The 21,316-nt window shown below is 53.1% G+C and overlaps 1 protein-coding gene across 2 annotated transcripts; it reads right to left on the bottom strand.

Moving 5' to 3' along the window:
- Nucleotides 1-230: 230 nt before the first annotated feature.
- Nucleotides 231-20,043, bottom strand: SART1 (spliceosome associated factor 1, recruiter of U4/U6.U5 tri-snRNP). Of its 2 annotated transcripts, none has more exons than XM_039547100.1 (20): nt 19,625-20,043; nt 18,246-18,300; nt 16,678-16,733; nt 14,317-14,443; nt 13,337-13,442; nt 11,976-12,053; nt 10,348-10,447; nt 9,094-9,236; nt 7,705-7,911; nt 6,181-6,302; nt 5,922-6,070; nt 5,188-5,318; nt 4,532-4,702; nt 3,771-3,881; nt 3,469-3,556; nt 2,715-2,805; nt 2,032-2,167; nt 1,673-1,762; nt 982-1,103; nt 231-725 (listed from the first exon to the last, which is right to left on the bottom strand). In XM_039547100.1, exons 1-20 carry the CDS (start codon nt 19,971-19,973, stop codon nt 707-709), a joined length of 2,451 nt encoding a protein of 816 aa, XP_039403034.1. In that variant the 5' UTR covers nt 19,974-20,043; the 3' UTR covers nt 231-706. The 2 variants fall into 2 exon arrangements, with proteins under 2 accessions (XP_039403034.1, XP_039403033.1); XM_039547099.1 differs by having other exon boundaries at nt 4,532-4,705; nt 19,625-20,040.
- Between the last annotated feature and the right edge of the window lie 1,273 nt (nt 20,044-21,316).

Below are 21,316 nucleotides of genomic sequence, written 5' to 3'. Positions count from 1 at the left end.
CAGCAGTCACCCTGTTCAATAGAACTAGATGCTCTGCGGATAGGTCAGACCTCCCTGGGACTAGGAAGTAGGTCTGGGTAGTACTTGGGAGCCTCAGTCATGGGGCAGGGCTCTGTGGTGCTAGGTGCTGTACAAACACAGCAAGAGCCAGGCCCTGTCCCCCCAGGCTTACAGACCCACACCCTAGGGACTAGCATCTCCAGACACGCAAGAACAGGGCCCAGCTCCCAGACAGGAATTGGTGCTTTTAATGAGTGATTTGGTTTGACATCAATACAAAAACAAGGTTTTGGTGCCAAGAGTCACAGCTTCTCAACTATATACACAGCCCTGCCCCTGCCTGTGGGGGCAAGGGCAGGTCAGCCTGTTTTGCATCCAAGACAGCAAGAATTGAAGGGAGAGTTTAACAAACTGCATCCCAGCATCTTACTTGGGCACAGGCAGGAGTCCCCTCTGTGGCATAGGGCAGAGTGACACCACCCCAGCAGATGCTGAGAGATGGAAGCCACTAGAGGGAGCACTAACATGGGAGGTCCTCCCCCCTTGACTTCACAACTTGTAGGTACATGGTGAGGGTGGGGCAGGACTGGACTCTTTTCCCCCAAGAGAGTAGAGACTCTCCACCCTCAACCCAGGATGCACATGGTCAGACCAGATGGGAACTGACAGGCGGGTGGCATCTGCTTCCAGGATCAGTGCTGGCAGCTCACTTGGTGATGGTGTTTCTGTTGAAGCAAGGAGAGAGGGGACATAAGTGAAGGACCAGGACCCAGGGGATGTTTCCCAGGAGCACTCAGGGCAGGAGTCATCCCTAACAGAGGTCCTGGCTACAAAAGAGCCCGTGCACTCCTATATTAGAACCATGTCCTATGCTCCCCTCCCGACCACCTGCCTGGGGATTTTAGGCCCCAGGCCCTGGCTTCCCAGCACCGGAGGTCAGACAGACCAAACCCATGATAGGTGGAAGGATGGGGTACTTACGCGTTCATGCTCTTGCCGCTGCCACTCAGCACAATGTAAGGTGTTTTCTGGGCCTTCTGCTTCTCCTGCAGCAGCGCCACCGTGCCCAGGGGTGTGTCGCTGGAACTCATCTTCTTAAGCAGCTGAGGGGGGTGGGGAAGCCTGAGTCAGTACAGGCCCCTGCAGACTTTCACCAGCTCAACTGTGAGCCCAAGCTAACAGTCCATCCTATCCCACCTGCACCCAGGGATCCGCACCCAGTGCTGGGACACAGCCACCAGGGGGGTGTAGGGGCTGTTCCCAGTCCATCACACAGCAAAGGAAGAACTCCCCTATTCCAGTTTAATTCCCCCTGCTGTTTAGAGGAGACAGTTAACCTGAAGAGGGATTTGGCCAGAACCCCAGGCTTAACAGCCTGACTCTAAGGCCAGAGCAGAACTACTGATGACTAAATAATCACTTTTCTGATGCCGAAGAAGCAGCACATCACCCCCTAGTGCCACACTGAGGCACAGTAGCCAGCAATAACCACAATGGGAGAGCACCCCACCCTATGCTGCTCCTGTGTCCTCCAAGGCTCTCCTCAGGTTTCCCATCCATGCCTGACTGCTTGGCCAACAGGATGAAGTTGGACCTGCCCCCACTGCCGCCCCTCTTGCAGCATCCTGCAGGCTCTGCCCATGGGGAGCTCCAACCATGTCACCCCACTCACCGCCTCCTCGTCCAGCTTCTTCATCCTCCTCTCTGTCTTCATCTTCCCAGAGCCCTTCCCATGGAAGCGGTGAGAGAGCTGCCGGAAGGCCTGGGGACAGAGCACACAAAGTGGGGGTCAGCACTGTCACACAGCCCCACCCAGAAGCCTGCCACCAGGGCTGAGAAACCCCCAATGCCCTTCCCCATCTGTCTGTAGCAGCAGAGACAACAGCGGACCCCCGACACAGAACTCCCCTTTCACCATCACAGCTCCCAGCTAACCCTCCCACCCCGAGAAACAGGAGAGACACATGGCTGCATCAATGCTTCCCCTCCCCTCCCCCGGCTCTGGGCGCCCCACATGTCCCTTCCCACTACCTCCTTTGGAGTCAGCTTGCGACCCGTCTCGTCCACGTATTCAATCTTAACATCAGGCTTGTAGCCATCCTTCTCCTTGAAGTCCTGGGTGAAGCCCCGGTACTCCTCCCGCCGGCTGTACTTGTCATCAATGGCCCTGCAAGAGCCCAACCCAGAAGGTTAGTTTGGTGGGGGGTGTTCTCCCTGCACAGTCACTGCTGATCCCAGTGTGGTGCTAGGGGGTACTGTCTTGAATGAGATGCCAAACCAGGGCTCTTAGCCCTCTGGCCACTAATGATCCCCTGGCACTCAGGGGCCTTTCAATGGCATGAGACCTGGGCCCAGGTCTACGATAAGGGGGGATGGGTGTTACTGGGGGTGCATGACCAGTGTCCACATCACCCAAACACCCAGCACAACAACTGCCCCCTTGCTGCCAGTCTCCACTGTGAGACCATAGGCATTCTTCTGGGGTTGGGGGAACCAGCCATGGGGCAGGGCACTGACAGCACCTATTCTGGCAACAGACCTTGTGGTACCCACTCCATTCCGCTCTCGTGGTGGCAGGTGCTACAGACATGGCTAGCACAGTGGGGCTTTAGCTCATGCAAGAGGCCCAGGTGCCAGGACCCAGAGGTGGCACATCCGATTCCAGCTACTGATGATCTACCCCGGGGCTTTGCCTGCCCCACAAGGCCACTTACATCTTATCCTCGATGCAGTACACAGCTGAGGGCAGCGACTTGTTGGGGGCCTTCACCCTGGCCACCTTCTGCACTGTCGTCTCCAGCAGGCCTGCAGTGAGTAGAAGAGGCATGGATCAGGCCCTGCCCAGGGCAGTGAGTGCTCTGGGAAGCTCCCCCCTACAAACACCAGCCCCAGAGATCTCAGAGCTGCTGGATCACACAGGGAGAAAGGGGCTTTCAGGGGCAGCATGGCCTAGTGGGTAGGGCAGTAGACTGGGACTCGGGACTCCCAGGCTCTGTTCGTAGCTCTGACACACCTTGGGTACATCAGTTCCCCTCTCAGGGGCTCTGTCCCCCTCCCACCCTTTGCTGGGACTACCTCACTGACTCTTCAGTGCCCAGCATGACTGGGGCTACAATCTCTGTAGATCCTGCCTTACTACAAATTAAACAAAGACATGCATTCGACAAAGTGGGTATTCACCCACGAAAGCTCATGCTCCAATACGTCTGTTAGTCTATAAGGTGCCACAAGACTCTCTGCCGCTTTTACAGATCCAGACTAACACGGCGACCCCTCTGATAAATTAAACAGAGTTCACTCCAGTCACTAAGTACCAGGGAGGGTTTTCAGAGAGGCAATGAGGAGTTGGGCCCTGTCATGAACAGGGAGCCAGGACTGGAAGCAGTTATCTGTATGTAGCACAGCAGGCAGGCATGGGAACCCAAGAGGATTCTGGGACAGGGGGCTCATCCTGAGTTCCCCACTTACCTTTGTTCTGGCAAAGCAAGAGGGCGGCAGCTAGGCCGCGGTTCACTATGGGCTCCTCATCCAGGATGGTGGTGGAGGATGCTGAGAACTGCAAAGGGAGGAGACCGGTTCAGGGCTTTGGACCCACTGTTTAGCATCCCCTGCTATGCCAGCCTTGGGCTCCCCTCCCACAGCTCTGCCAGTGCCCCTCAATCCTGATTTGCAGCTCCCCAGGGTTCATTGTGTTATACTGGGGTGGGGGGGGGCTATGAATGCAGTGACTCCTATCCCCACCCACATACCCCTTCCCCACTTGTACTCACATCCTGCTGCTGTTTCTCCTCATCTAGGTTGACCGTGCTCCAGCCGATGTTCTCTTCGCCATCGGAGTCTGAGCCTCCATTTCCTGACCTCTCATCATCCCGTTCAAAGTCCTGAAAGCAGAAGAGAGGCCACCCGGGGCATCAGCATGGGGGCACCCCAGTTGGGTGGCTTAGTGGGGCTGGGATCACTGCAGAACATGTACCCCAACATCCCAGCTAGAACCCAACACAGAAGCACTTCTGCTGCTGCAGTGCCTCCAGGGAGTGGTAGTTTGGTTGTTTCACATGCCCATTTTCCTTTATAGGCCAGACTACATCTCCCAGGATGCTCCATGGCCAAAGACTCCCATGATGTAGTGCTGTTCTGCACCACAGGAAAGACCATGGTGTAGGATGGAAACTTTAGTCTGTCCAGGAAGCCCAGCCCATAAAGGAAAATGGGAGCATGAGGCACCTGGACCACAACTCCCGTAAGGCACCATGGCAACATATCTGAATCAACCCCAGCCCACTACTATCCCAGCCCTGGACTCCCCACAAACCCACCCAGCTGTGCTGGTGCCGATCAGTCTCAACCCAAAGCCCGCTGCTACTGCAGTCCTGGGCTCTTCTCCCCTGCCCCACTCTGCCAGTGTCCCATAATTCTGACCCACAGCCCTCTGCTCCCACTAGTTCTGCTGATGCCCCTCCATCTGGGGCAGGTTTCTTCCAGCCCAGTCCACTCTGAGGGGAAGAGGGGAGGAATCCCCAGGAAGCCACACCATGAGCTCCTCCTGGTCCTCACGGTTGCCGGCCAGCCCATAAGTGGGGATCTCGCCCAGTGTGCGGCAGAACTCCGAGGTGGCATTGAAGACTATCGCTCCTTTCCTCTCTAGCTCCTCGTCGTCCTCCCGGCTACGGCGCGTCTCCAGTTTCTTGACGATCTCAATGACCTGCTTTGGGAACAAGAGGGCTGGGTTAGACAGCAGCTGGGTGCTAACAAGGCTGGGGGCTAACGCGCTGAACCAAGGATCACTAGGAGCCCCCAGAATCAGGGCAGCCCAAGCAGAGCAGCTGAACCTGTGTTCAGGGGAAGGGTGTGACTGGGCACGACATGCTGCGTTCTGAGGTGGGGGAGTTCAGTCAAGGAGCAGTGGAAGCCAAATGCATCCATCCATAGAACAGGGTGACCCCAGGATCCTCTCCCTGGCTCTGGGAGGAAAGTGGGGTCTAGGGGTTAATGATTCCTGGGTTCCCATCCCAGCTCTGGGAGGGGAGTGGTCTCTAGTGGGGAGCCCACACTAGGAGCCAGGATTCCTGGGCGCTCTCTCTGATTCCATTCTATTCCATATGATTATGAAGGTAGCACTCAGACAGCCTCCCAGACCAATATCAAAGCCCCACAACCTGATTCCCCCCATAGACCAGGCCTCCTCACCTTCTCCCCACTCTCCTTCAGTTGCTGCATCTGCCGGAGTTTACGGCCCTTCTCCAGCTGCTTCTGCAGCTCCTGCTCTGCCTCGTCCTCCTCCAGGGCAACTGGGGATTTGGGCACCTTCTCAGCCTCTTCTGCAGGGAAAGAAACATGGGGGGAGAGAATCAGCAACAGCAACAAGTATCCCAAGGGGCCCTTGCTTCAGCAGGGTGGGGTCCTGGGGGGAGCATTAGGTCAGACACTGGAGGCTTCTGGGTAAGAAGCCAGGCTCCCAGGGGCGGCTCTAGCTTTTTTGCCGCCCCAAGCTCGGCAGTCAGGCTGCCTTCGGTGGCTTGCCTGCAGGAGGTCCCTGGTCACGCGGATTTGGCATACCCGCCACCAAATTGCCGCCGAATCCGCGGGACCGGCGGACCTGCCGCAGGCGCGCCACCATAGGCTGCCTGACTGCTGCCCTCGCAGGGACCGGCAGGGCACCCCCCCGCGGCATGCTGCCCAGGCACGCGCTTGGAGCGCTGGTGCCTGGAGTCGCCATTGCCCCTGACACACTAACCCAGTGCTTCTCAACTTTTTTATACCAGGGACCGGCTTTGCTGCCTTCCTAAACTGTCAGGGGGATCTCAGGGACTTGCATCGGACCACAGACTGGTTGTTGAGAAACACTCCTGTAACTCACTAGATCCCACTCTCCTCCTAGAGTAGGGGAAAGAACCCTGGAGTCCTGGCTCCCAGCCCCTCACCATCGCTGCTGATTTCCATGTTCTCTACCCGGGTGTCATCTGACTGGGATGGCAGGTCTGCAGGCTGGTTCACATTTTGTTCCATGTCTCCTTCCTCCTCTTCCTCCTCCTCCTTCTTCCTGTGAGCCCTCCTCCCTCGGCCCCGTAACCTGTGGGGAGAGAGAAATTGGTTAGCACATGACCAATCCCCCACAACCCTCTTGGTCTCTCCACCCACAGGACTAGACTCCCATGCCTCTCCTCCCCCCCCCGCGATTACCGGGAGCCAAAGTCGCTCTGCTTTGTCTCATTGCCCAGGGGCAGCAGATCAGCAGCTTTCACTGGCTTCTCCTTCTTCCGCAGCTTCTTCACCCGCCGTTTGGTCTTCTTGAAGGTGATGTTCTACAGGGAGAGACCAGACAGGTCAGTGGGGCACAGCCCCTATCCCTCATCCACACAGCAGGGTCCCCCTGCCCCTCCTCCAGCATCTGTACCTAGAACCACAAGTGCAGGCACATGCCCCACAGCGCCACCCCCTAACACACACATGAGCAACTTGGACAAGGAACTGCCTTTAACCCACCAGGCCAGGGGGTGGCTAGAGCCCAGCGCTCCACCCCAGTCCCCGCCAGGCCACAGGGAGTCTGGTCTTGTGAGATGAGGTCAGTATCCAACCCCCCATTGCAAATGTTCTCCATGTATGGGAGACAGCACCATCTTGGGATTGGGAGCCAGGACTCCTGGGTTCTATTCCCAGCTCTGCCACTAACCAGTTCCATCTCCTCTATGCCTCAGCCCCATCTTTTGTCTAACCAGACTGAGCTCTTTGGGGCAGGGACTGCCTCTCTGTGCACGGGAGAGGGTCCTGACCTCAGTTTGGGGGCTCTGTGCATTGCCTGGTGCACAGTGGGGTCCTGATCTCAGTCAGGTGCTTTGCAACAGCCAGGACACAATCCCCCACAGGTGCTATTGTAACAGACATAATAGCATTAGACACAGCTTCACAGAGCTTAAAGATTATCTAGTCTGGGCTTCGTACAGCACCAGAGAATTTCACCCAGTTCCCCAAATTAAACCACGAGACTTTAGACTATAACATTTCATCCCTCAGGAGACTAATCCGTTGTGAACCCCACGCAGAGAGTAGGAGAGACCAAGGGGCTCCCACTGCCCAAGGCCCCTGCAGCAGCAGGGAATAGATGAGGTAAGACATGCCCAGATGACAACCCCTGCCCCATGCTGCAGAGGGAGGTGAAAACCCCTAACGTCCCTGCCAATCTGACCTTGGTCTAATTCAGGGGTAGGCAACCTATGGCACGCGTGCCGAAGGCAGCACACGAGCTGATTTTCAGTGGCACTCACACTGCCTGGGTCCTGGCCACAGGTCCGGGGGGCTCTGCATTTTAATTTAATTTTAAATGAAGCTTCTTAAACATTTTAAAAACCTTATTTACTTTACATACAACAATAGTTTAATTATATATTATAGACTTATAGAAAGAGACCTTCTAAAAACTTTAAAATGTATTACTGGCACGCGAAACCTTAAATTAGAGTGAATAAATGAAGACTCGGCACAGCACTTCTGAAAGGTTGCCGACCCCTGGTCTAATTCCTTCCCGATCCCAAATCTGGCCATCAGATGGACCCTGAGCGTCTGAGCAAAGCCCCTCAGCCTGGCAACTAGAGAGAGGATTCTGTGGACCAAGTTAGAAGCTGGCTCGCCCCGCATCCCACTACTGCAATAGGGAGCTGGATCCTGGAATAAACGAGGAGCAGGTGCTAGTGTATGAGGACTTCTTACCATCTCCTCTGGGGTGAAGTACTCCGAGGCCAGGTGCAGAACGGGCATGTCTAGGCTCTGGGCCTGGCTGCGCAGACTATCGCGGACCTGCTGCAGCTCCCGCTCCCATGAGCCATCTGCCATGCCGCCCGAGTCCAGCTTGAAGGATTTCTTCTTCTCCCCTTCGATCTCCTCATCATACTTGGACAGGACGTTCTTGTGCTTGTACTGAGGGAGAGACAGCACGTGAGCGTCCAGCACAGAGACCCCCACAGCAGCCAACCTTCCAGGGTCAGGCAGCATAAGGCATTCCAGCAGGGACACAAGAGGGGAATCAGAATGCCAGGGTTTGCGGCTCATGAGCTGCCCATGTCTTCCCCACAACTGCTCATTCTGGCTTCCACTTGATATGCCCTGTCCTCTGCTAGTTGTCCGTTTCCTCTAACTCCCTCCCACGCCCCCAATTCAGGTCCTCTGCCTTCCTTGGTCTGATTAGCTATACCGCCTCCAATCCCACAAGCAACCCACCCCCGCTTAAAGAAACCACGACACCTCTCTGCTTTTCATACATCCATAGAGTTTAAGGCTGGAAGGGACCATTAGAGAATCTACTCCGACTTCCTGTCTGTCTGTCACAGTTTCATCCAGTTCCCCCTGGATTGAGCCCAATATCTGGTGTTTGTCAAAAGCCTCTCCCAGTAAGGCCTCCTGTCTGGATTTGAAGCCATTAAGAGAGCATTATTTAGATTATTCAATGTTTGGAGCATTGCCTGCCACCACCGGGGGCCCCCACCCCCTGATCTCAGCCATGAAGCAGGTCACAGAGCCTGCAGTGGGAGCCCCCACACCCGACTGTTGGGCAAAGAGACTAGTCACAGCACCGACTACAATGCCCTTCCCCACCTCATGCAGATGCTCCACACCTCTCAGGATCAGGGTTTGAACTGCAATCCCTATGGACAAAGCTAGTCCATAGTCCTGGCCTCCACTGCCAGCCAGGAATGCACCCACTGAGTAGGTCAGCACTCGGACTAACTTACATGACTCTTCCCAGGCAGGCCAGGAAATGCTCTGCACGCTAATGGCATGGCCCTTTAAAGCCACCGTACTGTTGTAACCCAAGAACCCTGATGCCCAGGGGCCTGGATTGAAGGAGGTTAGAGAACAGTGTTAAGTCACAGTCACCAATCACGGGGACAGTTTGCTAGTAGCTAGATTAAAGGAGGTGGCTTTGGGGCTCTAGATCACCTATGACCACATTTCAAGGCTATCTTTAGCTCAATGACTCCAGGCACATGGGCACAGACAGACACACACACACACACACCGAGGAACCTGGGCCCATTTTAAACTACAGGAGGCGGCCTGAGAACCAGTGTAGCCTGCCCTTATACCCCATGCTGCCCTTACAATGGCCATGTCATCCACGCTCTCCTCCTCCTCATAGGGCCTGTACTCCGGCTTCTTCTTCCGCAGCTCCACGTTCTTCTTAGCTTTCTCCTTATCCACTATATTGACGTTCACCAGGACATCGTCCTCCTCCTGCAGGACACCTGGGAGACAAGACACCATCACCACAGGGTTACTGTACAGCCCTGGCTAGGCCCCAGCTGTAGTGCTCTCAGCGCTATAGCTAACGACCATGGCCCATCAATCTATCGCCCGCTGCGTTCAAGGGCTTCAACTGGCCAGCAGGAACAAGAGTCTGTAACAACATCACCACTTCCCTCTCCTCTAGCCTTGCAAGGTACATTACATCTGGCATTTAATCCCGCACCGCGCCCCAGAGAGGCTCCAAAGAGGGAAACTGAGGCCCAACACATCTAAGCGACTTGCCAGAGTTCAATCAGTGGCAGCACTCATGGTAGTGCCCAGGAACTCTAGTCACTGACCAGGACCCCTTGTGCTAGGAACTGTACAAACAGAGAGCTGCCTGTCAAAGTAACTCCTGACTTTCCGGTCATCCTGCTCTAGCCACTGGGCCTCGCTCCCTCCCATTTCTAGTATGATTATGGGAAACTGCAGTGACTCATTAGTGGCTCAGCACCCGCTGTACTGGGGGCAGGAGTATGCTGATAAATGCATTCCCCAGCCAAAGGGTTTCTTGCACAGTGGGTATAACACCGAGTTTGATGGAGTCCTGCCTTCTGAAACCTGTACAAAACCTGCCTCTTGCTGCCCAGACTCCAGAATATCCACCATTATCTCCATTCAGTGAATAGAGGCAGTGCAGCCTAGCAGGCAGGGCACTGGATTGTGAGTTTGATATTTGGGTTCTAATCCCCGCTAGATGACCTTGGCCAAGGCCCTTTCCCCTCTCCGTGCCTCAGTTTCCCCTCCCACCCTTTGCCTGTTTACACTGTGAGCTCTGAGGCAGGGACTACTTGAGGGCAGGGTCTATGCAGCACCTGGTATAACTGTATTGGTTGATATCACACCCACTCACCCAATTCTACTAGTAAATAATCTGTGTGTAGAACCCGAGAGCAATTCCACTAACAGTTCTTTTTTCAGGGATTTGTACAGGCAGGCCAGAAAATAAACGCAGATCTTATAGCAGGGAGTGGGGAAGGCCCTAGTGGTAGCCATGTCGTCCCAATACAGACAGCATGATCATTACCACACTTCCATGCTGAGGGGTGCAACGGAAGTCCCTTTGGTTACCTTTGTCTTTGAGGGTCAGAATAACGGTCTTTCCTTCCTCGAAGGAATCGATGGTGTGTTCCACTGTCAGGCCCTGCAGATCCCGGGAGCTGTAGTGATCCTGGAGATAGAGGAAGATCCAACAGGAGAGCATCAGGCTGCAGGAAGTCAGTTTGAGAGGAGAAGGCGCAAATAGTCCCCCAAGCCAGAACTCAGGCACAGCCACCCTTCCCCTGGTGGACAGTAGAGTTATAGATTATAGAGCCAGAAGAGACCACTGTGATCCTCTCGCCTGACCTCCCCTAAAAAACACAGACCATGACAGCCCTGAGTTAATTCCAGGCTGAACCAGAGCAGATCTGCTAGAAAAACATCCAACCTTGATCTAAAAATTGCCAGGGATGGAGAATCCACCACAGCCCTTGGGAAGTTCTTCCAACAGTTAACTCCCCTCACGGGGAAAAAAATTGCTTATTTCCAGTCTGAATTTGTCTAGCTTCAGCTTCCAGCCATTGGCTCTTGTAAAATCTTTGACAATGGAGGGCTCTTCAACCTAGTAGACAAATTTCTTTCCCCTACGTAGGTCCTTATAGACTGGGAACAAACTCCTACTTTCTGTTAATTTTTTTAAGTTAACTAGACTGAGCTCCTGGCGTGTCCCACTCTAAGACAATGTTTCCAATCCCTTAATAAAGCTTGTGGCTCTTCTCTGCACCCTCTCTGGTTTATCAATGTCCTTCTGGATCTGTGCACACCAGAACTGGACACAAGGTCCAGCAGCCAAGCACTGTATGGTTTCAGCTTTGTACAGAGGCTAGAGAAGCAGGTTTCAGATCAGATGCCTGGAATTGGGGGACTTGTAGTTCCTACCCTAGAGCAATGCCAGGCTGCATGGGGAAGCCACCGCGGCAGCACTCACAGCCCAGTTCACTCTAGAGAGTAACTGCAACACTAGTGAAATCAACAGAGTTTGCATTGAGGTAAGGGAGCAACTCTGGCATGGATCAGGGCCATAGCACACGGAGTCCTGGATAGTTTCCAGGAAAGCCATTGCGAGAATGGAGACATCAATACTACTGCATCTTCAATAAGCAAACATGGCCAGCCCTCCATCCCAGCACGCTCCAGATGTGTGCAGAGGAGACCCCTTTTCTCTCTGGGGGCACCAGGATCCATGCAGCACTCCCCACCCATCAGCCATGTATGCTACAGAGAGAGAAACTGCAGGGAGAAGCCAACCAGAGACAAACTGGAAGAAGCAGAATCAGCTGACGCTGGGACCATAAAACACTATTTTGTACTGATTTGAAGGAACTTCTCTGCCCTTCACTGACTGGGGTTTGCTCCACCCTGCTCCCTTCTGTCTCTTCACTTCAGACTTGCTCCACAGCTTCTCCTCATACCCTCCCTACCCTGCTTCCTCTCCCAGGAACAGCGATCATCTGTTTGTGGCCATGGCATTGTTCACTCTGCTTCTGCATTCTACCCCTTTCCCCCAGCTGTGTCTGTCCCCACCATTTAGCATATAAGCTCCTCGGGGCAGGGACTCTGTTTGTACAGGGTCTCGTACAATGAGGGCCTGCTTGTGGTTGGTCGCTAGGCATTGCTGAGGCATTTGCACTCTGCCAGCACCTCCAGGTTGGTCTCACCTTCTTCTTCTGCCCAAACTCCTCTTCAACAAGACTGCTGATGCCGAATTCCTGGTCCATCTCTTCAAGGAGTTTGGCCTGAATTTAACAAAATAGAAACAATTCTGATGCTTTTAAAATTAATCGCAGCCACAAAGGGTCTAGTGCAGAGGTCCTCAAAGAGAGGGCACGGCTGGACGTGGGCCAGCCCTCACAAGGACGAGGAGGGAACGCCATTCAGCCCCTCCCCACTCTGCTCCAGTCCCGCCCCCAGCCGCATCCCCAGCTCCCGTCCCCAGCCTCGGCGCAGCTCTGATTCCGACCCCACGACACCCCCCATCTCAGCCACGGCTCAGTTCCCAGGGCCAAGGCTGGGGGCAAGGCTGGGAGCGGAGCCGCACCTGGCCACAGGCCCAGCTGCTGGTCCCCACAACAGCCCAGCTGCGGCTCCGCTCCTACCCCCAGCTCAGTCCTATTCCTGGCCCCATACCCACCCCCAGCCTCAGCTCCCTTACCCGTCTGCCCCTCGACCTGTGACCCTGCTCCCAGCCCCAGCAGGGTATGACCCTCAAAAGTTTGGGGACTGCTAGTCAAGTGGCCAAAAGTTGGGGGGACGGCTGGGAGCCAGGATATATACATTCCTTCCCCAGCACTAAGAGGGTGTAGAGTCTAGCGGTTAGAGCTGGGGGGCAGGACATTAGGACTCCTGGTTTCTATTACCCACTGAGCATGGTCTAGTGGTCAGAACAGAGGCATGTGTGGGGGAGAGAACCAGAACTCCTGGCCCAAACTTGCCATTTAATCCATTTGTACCCATATCACTTTCTCTATGTCTGGTTCCTTGATATTGGTTGGGGACCTGCACAGTGCCTGGCATGATGCCCCCCTCCTGGCTGGGGTCTGTAGGCACTACCATAATACACCTAAACAACACAAGGGCTAAGTCTGGCTGCTGTCTACACCTTCCGACCTCTGTAGCAAGCTCATAGCTCAACAGGAGCTGGCTAAGCTGAAGAGTATTATTTCCAAAGCATACAGCAAGCCACCAGCACAGGCCCAGTCCAACACAACACCCCCTTGCATGCAGTCCCAGGCCAGCAAATGTCTGCTCTCGCATCAGCCAGCCCAGAATACCAGCCATCATGCCACACTCTGCCACACGCGGCGAATTACAGCCTCAGGTTCTTATTGCAGAGGCAACCAGAGAGCTGGCACAGCTGAGAGCAGGGCAGATGGCACCAACTGCTGGGATAAGAATGAAACATGCTTTACTACTGGACTGAAGACAAGGGCAGCTGGGTACATGTCACACATGGCACTAGTGTTCCCAATGAGGCACCCATGCAGCCCAGATGCTCCGGAGACTCCAGGACTATACTAACCCTCTTCTCAGCCAGCTCCTTCTCAACCTGCAGCTTCCGGCTCCTCTCGATCCAGGCAGCTGTGTCATCCAGCCAGGGGTCATCCTCTCCCAGAGACTTGATTTTCCTGAAAGGCAGGAGGAAACAGAGGCAGAAGCTAGCAGGAAAGAAGGGTATTCTGCCTTGGAGAGCTCCCCACCACAACCTCCTCCTCCCTGAAGCCCTTTGGATACTTGAAATGACCAGAAGCTCAAATTCTTGTGTCTGCCCCGTGGGAGATCTGGGTTCAAATTCTGGTCAATGCAGAGCCATGTTTTAGAGAGGGATGGAAGAGGGAGAGACCAGAAGGATGGTTCAGTTGTCAGGGTACTTGCCCAGGACTTGGGAGACCCAAGTTCCTTTCCCAACTCTATCAGACTTCTTGCCTGACCTTAAGTCAGTCACTAAAGCTACCCAGTGACTCAGTTACCCCATTCCAGAACTGACTGTATTAACTACACCGAATACTCTTCTTCTCCACTGAAACATTCCAATTCCTCTTGGAACCCGGCTAAATTCTCAACCTTAATATCCTGTGTCAATGAGTTCTGCAGGCTACTTCTGGCCAGAAGGGCCAGGTCTGACCACAGTATAACACAGGCCATAGGACTGCCCTGAAGTAGTTCCAAGTTGAACTAGAGCAGATCTCTTAGAAAAATACCTAATCTTAATTTAAACACGGCCAGTAACAGAGAACCCACCACAGCCCTTGGTCAGTTGTTCCAAGGGTTAATTAGCCTCACTAGTAAAAATGTGTGCCTTACTCAACGACACATCTAAAGTGGTCATTAGCCCAGGCTGTTAGATCCAGACATCCCAGGTTCAACTCCTGTTACCAAACAGTTACATCCTTATATTTGTGTAAAGCTTGGGGTCAGAGCAAGGGGCAGTGGATGCAGACACTGCATCACTCCAAAGTAATGGGGCCAAGCACGGACAAAGCAAGCAGGGTGGGGGGTTACCCTAATTTCTGGTTGAGAAGCCGCTTCTCCTTAGCGGCTGCTAGCTTCTCCCGGATCTCCTCCCTCTGCTTCAGCACAATGGGGTTGATCACCTCAGCTGCCACAGGGTCCTCCTTACTGCCCACTTCTGCAGAGGAAAACACATAAGACAGAGGAGCTGCAGCAGAAGGAGCCAGACAAGTACCATATATACTCGTTCATAAGCCGAATATTTCTGTAAAAAAGTGACGCATCAAAGAGCAGGGGTCAGCTTATAAACGGGTCTACACCAAAATTTGATGATTTTAAAAACTTTATGGAATCATTGAATTTAATATCTAATACATTGCAATTTTGTTTACCTGGAACGTCTGCAGGGATGGAGCCCCTCAGCTCCCTGTGGCCGCAGTTCACAACTCCCATTGGCTGGGAACGACGAACCGTGGCCAGAGGGAACTGAGGGGCTCCATGCCTGCAGACGCTCCAAGTAAACAAAACGTCCCGACCCGCCAGCGGCTTACCCTGATGGCCAGGACCCAAAGTTGGCCAACCCCTGAAATAGAGGATCGGCTTATGAAAGAGTCATACAGTTTTTGCTATTTTTACCTAACCATCTGGGGGTCAGCTTATAAACAAAAAGGCTAATGAACGAGTATATACGGGTATGTTACTGCCCCCCTCGCCACTTGCATTCCTCCTGTTAGTGCTTGGCTGGAGAACAGAATAGCACAGGCATCAACTGAGTGCCTTGATCAGCTGGGAGAGGGCATGGGGGGAGTCTTACCACATCTGATCATGGGATGGGCCTGATATCTCTTCCCCTTGGCCAGAGCCAGAGCCCTGCTTCCTGTGGAGGGAGCAGCAGTGGGAACTGGCAGACGTCGGGTCCAGGGGAGGAAGGAGACCCACCACGCTCTAAAGGGTTGCTCAGCAGGGAGTCAGCATGTTTCAGCATGCTTGGCCCAGGACAGTCCGTATGCAGACACTGTGTGGTGATGCTACACAGCACAGCTTAGGCGTCAGAGAGGCCAGGAGAACCACAGGGTCTGTCTGAGTCCAGCAGCCTTGATAAACATCACCACCAAGACCTGCTCTTCTCTACCAGGAAGGGGTGCTATAGCCACTGAGACCTCGTAGACCCTCCAGTTCTGCTTGCCCTGCCACCACACCTAGTGCAGAAATGCATGCTGGGATGGAGTCCCCAGGGCCCTCAGCTGGCAGAGGGCAGAATTTTCAGAACTGCTCCTACGGGCTTCCACAGGGGTTTGCCAGGCCAACACTGAGTGCTCTTGAACAACAAACCCAGAGCATCTTGCTGCCTGGATGAAGAAGAGAATTCAGATGGAAGCTGGGGAGAGTTCCAGTCAGACCTCATCTTGAAGGACAGACCCAGGTTCTAGTCCCTGCTGTGTCACAGACTCCTTGCGTGACCTCAGGCAAGTCACTTAGGCCACGTCTACACTAGACTTCTGTCAGCCGGGGGTCAGATTAGGTGTGACTTGTGACTGACAAGAGCCATGCAAGCAACCGCCTCTTGTGTAGGTATAGCTATACAGACAAATCTGCACTTTGAGGTGTTTCGTTTTGGGGAGACAGGGTTACTAGACCAGAGCAATGCCAGAACTACTCAAGTCACATGCTTCATCACCATAGTACACTGATATTTTTATGGTGTATAGCACTCCTAGCACAGACATGGCCTCTGTCTTTCCTTTTTTCATCTGTACAACAGGGTATTAGCATTGTCTACCTCTCCAGGGAGCTGTGTGGATAAATACATTAGAGGCTGATGGGCTCAAATGCTACAGAAATAGGGGCCAGGTAAGTACACACAAAAACAGTGTTATTTGTACAGCGCCCAGCACAATGGGGTTTTGGTCCATGACTGGGGCTTCTTGGGTGCTACTGCAATACAAAGAGCCTAAGAGAAAAATACTTAATGGGTTCAGAAAGTTTAAGGCCAGAAGGGACCATTAGTCATCTAGCCTGGCCTCCTGTAAGGCACATGTCAGAGAATTTCACCCAAAAACCCCTATATTGAACCCTATAACTTGTTACACCAAAACATTTCAGTCCTCAGGAGACACTTATGTGCCCCATGCAGGGAACAGGAGAGACTTGGGCAACCCCAAAACCCACGGGCCCTGCGATGGCAGGGAACTGATGAGAGATGAGGGGTGGGGCACGGGAACAAGGACCCTCCAGCAAAGACCCCCACTGCAATACATCAAAGAGGGGGAACACTAAGATGGCAAAATACCAGAGACCCCACATTTTTGTACCATTCCCACAAAGGGATGTTAAAGCCTTAAGTACAAAGTGTTTTGGAACCAAACACAAGGTTTGGGTTTTTGTTTTAATTAACGTGAAAGCCAAACTTACCCTTTTTGATGGCATTGACTTCCAAAGGCTTCAGCCCAAGTTTAGCTCGGAGTTTACTGAAGATAGAAAGAAACATGGGGTTAAGTGGCATAACCATCGGAAATACACAGCCTACAAGAGCAGGACTCATTTAGAGCACAGAGGAAAGATTCTCCAGTGGTTCAGGCATTAGTGTGGGACTCAGGACACCTGGATTCAATTCCATCCCTGTCCTGTGTGACATTGGACAAGTCAGTCGCTCTGTGCCTCAGTTTTCCAATCTGTAAAATCACAGAATATCAGGGTTGGAAGGGACCTCAGGTGGTCATCTAGTCCAACCCCCTGCTCAAAGCAGGACCAATCCCCAGTCAGATCTTTACCCCAGTTCCCTAAATGGCCCCCTCAAGTATTGAACTCAACTCTGGGTTTAGCAGGCAAATGCTCAAACCACTGAGCTATCCCGCCCCTCCATGGGGATAACAGTACTTGACCACCTCATAGGGGAGTTGTGAGTATAGATACATCAATGATTAGGAAACTACGGGAATTGGGGGTGGCAGATAAGTACCAAAGCTTTGTCCTATGTTTGCACAATGCCTAGCACAATGCGGTCCTGGTTCCTGACTGTGGTTCCCGGGCACTACTGGAACACAAGTGATAAAATCCAAGGCAGCTATGCCTCAGCCGAGTTCTCATTAGTAGAAATTAGGCATACAAATCCCCTATGCCTTCCCTGGGGACTGCACCTTGACAGTGGGAAAGCCTGTGCATCCAGTGACCCTGAGAGCTCTGCTGGCAGCTCCTGCCAAGGCAACCCAAGATCTCTCAAGTTCCTAGTCCAGTGCTCTGCCCACTAGACCATGCTGCCTTCCCTCATAAAAAAGGCTACAGAAACAACAAAGTAAACAGTCCTGCAAACAGCACAGCAGACAGGATTGCAGAGCCTTATTCATGCCCTAAGCCAGGGGTCCCCAACGTGGTGCCCACAGGCACCATGGTGCCCATTGGGGCATCTATGTGCATCCGCATACTGGCTGCCAGACAAGCAGCCACCAAAATGCTGCCGAGAAGCAGCAACGTCAAGAAGCGATTTTCGGCGGCCATGCCTTTTAATGACACTGCTTGTCAGCGGCATTTCGGCAGCAACGCTTCTTGGCCTTGCCGCTTCTCAGCGGCTGCTTGTCCATCGACTGCGCTCCTCGGTGGCTAGTCATCTGTCGACCGCTCCACGAAAAGGTTGGGGACCACTGCCCTAAACAGTGTCTGATGGACTGCAAAGATTTTTGATTCAGAGTCATCTTTGTGCATCTCAGACCAACTCCCCATTCATTTCTTTCCAGATCCCCAAAAGAGCCAGAGGGATCTCAGTGCCAACTAATTAGAGAAATAAATTACAGACCCCCACAGTTCCCACACACACAATTAAAGCCACTTACCCTTTCTGTGTCACAGTTTCCCCACCTGTAAACCGGGGATAAAAGTGTCGTCCAACCTCAGAGGGTGGAATAAATGCATTCGGTGCTCAGACACAATGGGAAGTGGTGGGGAAGGAGGGCACGTAACTACATTAGATATAGCATCTCACTTACTTGGTCTCTTCAATGCTGAGAGAAGCATCCCCTGAGCTGGCCTTTGAGCTGGCAGCTGTTTAGAAATAAGTCAGGGAGATGTTTGTAAACAGGACAAAAGTAACAGAGTCCTTGTTTTCATAGTTTTTTAGGCCAGAAGGGTCCACTCTGATCAACTGGTTTGATTTCCTGCTTAGCACATGCCAGAGACCACCACCCAGCTAAGATATGCTTTTTATAACGAACAGTGCTGCGAATACACACACCCCTTACAGGGACCTGAAAATTTAGCTTGGTTCCTTTGGCCTTGCCCATCAGCTGGAATAAAGATCCCACAGATGGAGCCAAGCTAGTTATTCTGTTGACGAGACAGAACAGATTCCAGCTCGCACTACTGTGGAGTGTCAGTGAGGTCAATGGCTAGACCATGTTGTGACAGAATATGGTACCATAAAACAGGATGTACTAGACAGATGCAGCCAGAAAGTGACTCTATACAAATCACAGACCACAGCAGTTATTGTATAAAGTTATATATTAAGACACCTTTTCAGGGTACTTTATACATAGATGTGAAGGGGCTTTCTTTGTTGATCATGAGACAACAGGTCTGTCCTGACCTCATCTGCTCCAAAAAACCTTTCATAACCCCTTTATGAGCAATTATAAGCACATGCATGCTCACTCCCCAGGATGGGCCATGAGCTTACTTCCTTGCTTTACTCTGATCTCTCACTCCCCTTCTCCATCAAACTCCCCCCCAGCCCCCAATAAGTCAGCAAGTCATACCTTCCCTAAACCTCATGCCCCCACCTCCTCCAGGAGAGCACCTGCAGCTTCCTCTTCCCTCCAACCCATGAGACATGTCACATCCTCCTCACCCATCAGAGATTATAACTCCTCATCTCTAGTCCCTAACAAATTAATGCCCTCTGACCTCCAAAGTTAATGACCCAGTACCAGAACATAGAAGGACCCACACGGTCTCTGATACCTCACCTAGCCCATTCCCAACACATGGCTCCCATAACTTCTACTCTAGCAGCCAGTCCCCCCATAAACCCTCATAGCTAACCCACCCCCCATAGCCAGCTCTAAACCTCTAAAGACCCATGCCACCCCAGAGCACCACTCACCAAGGCTAATGAGCTATAGGAATAGACAGAGTTTATTAGCCACATCAATCCCTCCCCATCCCCAACCCTATAGCTCCTCTCTCCAAATCGCATAGCCACACCCCACTCTGACTTATACCCCTCCTGCACCCACAGGGCACCCCCCATTCCTTTCCCTCCGACCTCCTCAGCCCTTCCACTCTTAGCCACCAGTGGCTCCCCAATCCCCTCCCCCCAATACCTCTGCCCTTTAGGCCCCTTCCCCGAAACCCCCCGGGCTCTGACCTGCCTCGTATCCATCGTCGCGCTTCTCCCGCTTGATCCGCCTGGTCCCCTCGGCCTCCTGAGCGCTCCTGTCCCCGGCCCGGCCATGACTGCCCCGGGCCGCCGCGGCCGCCTCCTCTCCCCCACTCCTCCGGCTGCTCCTCTCCCCGCGGCTCCGGCTGCGCTTCCCTCGCCGCTCGCCGGACCCGCCGCTCCGGTGCTTGTGCTTCTTGTGCTCCCGGTGCCGGGAGGAGGAAGTGGGGGCGGCGGGCGGCGGCTGCAGTTGTTGTTGTTGTTGTTGTTGCTGCTCCTCGGAGCCCCCGGGGCTCCCGGTCTCCCCCCGCTCCCGGTGCTTCTTCGAAGAGCCCATGGAGACGCAAAATGGCACCGGAGCAACACGAAACTTCCGGGGTTGGCGGAACTGTGCTTCCGGGTTATTATACGCTAGTTCGCGTTCATTCCGCACTACTTCCGGATAATTTATACGCCATTTCCTGTTTCTCTACACGCTACTTCTGGTTTGTTATGTTAGTTCCTGTTTCCCAATCCCCGAATTCCGGGTTGCTCTCGCGTCACTTCCTGTTTACAAGGCTACCACCTCCGGGTCACCCCTGTACACTTCCTGTTTGCCTGAAGCTGCTGCAGCTAGTTGCTCTTTGCCCCTAGCTTGGCGGAGGTGCCATTACGATTGGAGCGGGAGGCGGCGCCATGTTTCTTACCGGGTCGCCGAGTGACACGGGCTGTGGCGCAGAGCTGCCATTTGCAGACATTGCGGATTCTGGCAGGCGTCAACGCGTCGAACATTTAAAACAATGAGCCATCAAACAAAGGCTTTCGGGGCGGGGCCGGGCACCGGTTGTACACAGCCAGAGCGAGGACACCTTGGGCCGCAGTGCCCCAACGACCCCGGGCTCAACCATGTCATGGTTTCTAGTGGTTCTGTGAGCTGCTTCAGATGAGCCTTTACAGCTGGCTACTGTTAGAAAAATAAGCCAAATACAAGCCTGTGAGCAAGACTAGGCCCTTAGCATAAGTAGAATCAAGGCCTTAAAATGCAAGTAGAGAGAAAAGCCTGTGTCAGCTATTATCAGTTTATGCTTGATCTGTGCTAGTTCATACTTATCAGTTGGCCTACACTTGGCGTAACATACATGCAGCTGTCTTCTCAGGCTCATGGCCAAAAGTAGTTCGCTTAATGGGTCACTTTCTCATGCGTGAAGCCAAAAGTAGTTAGTATGTTAGTATAGTAGGTCAGAGGGGATATCTTATGTCTTCCTTACAATGATAAATGTATCCGCACAGCTGCACCCTTATCATGATGGATGTATCCGTGACAGTTATGCATATCTTGTTCCTTTTTGATTGATATATGTATTCTATGTACTCCAATATTCCCTATAGATGCATTTACAGGGTCCATAAGGTTAGCCAAATAACGTAAATAAGACGTCAACAAAGTTGTTTGTTTCGGGGTATAAAGGTAAGCCCATCTGGCCATGTGAGGTGTGTCTCTCTCGGGCATTAGCCGGGACGAGAACACCCGCTCAGCTGATCGATCAATAAAGCTAATGGTACTCGTCTTCCTGGTCTTCCGTGCCTCCTTGGTGTAATTAGGTAAGCTCCGGGGGGAAACGAGCCCTTTTGGCTAACACTACTTACTGTGTTGTTTAGTAAGCCCAGCAAGTCCAAACCGAACTATGACAAGGCATTAAC

Source organism: Mauremys reevesii, linkage group 7, assembly GCF_016161935.1.
Source record: "Mauremys reevesii isolate NIE-2019 linkage group 7, ASM1616193v1, whole genome shotgun sequence".
Taxonomy (NCBI): Eukaryota; Metazoa; Chordata; order Testudines; family Geoemydidae; genus Mauremys; species Mauremys reevesii.
The sequence above is the reverse complement of the archived record's forward strand: the minus strand, read 5'-3'. Positions and strand labels throughout refer to the sequence as shown.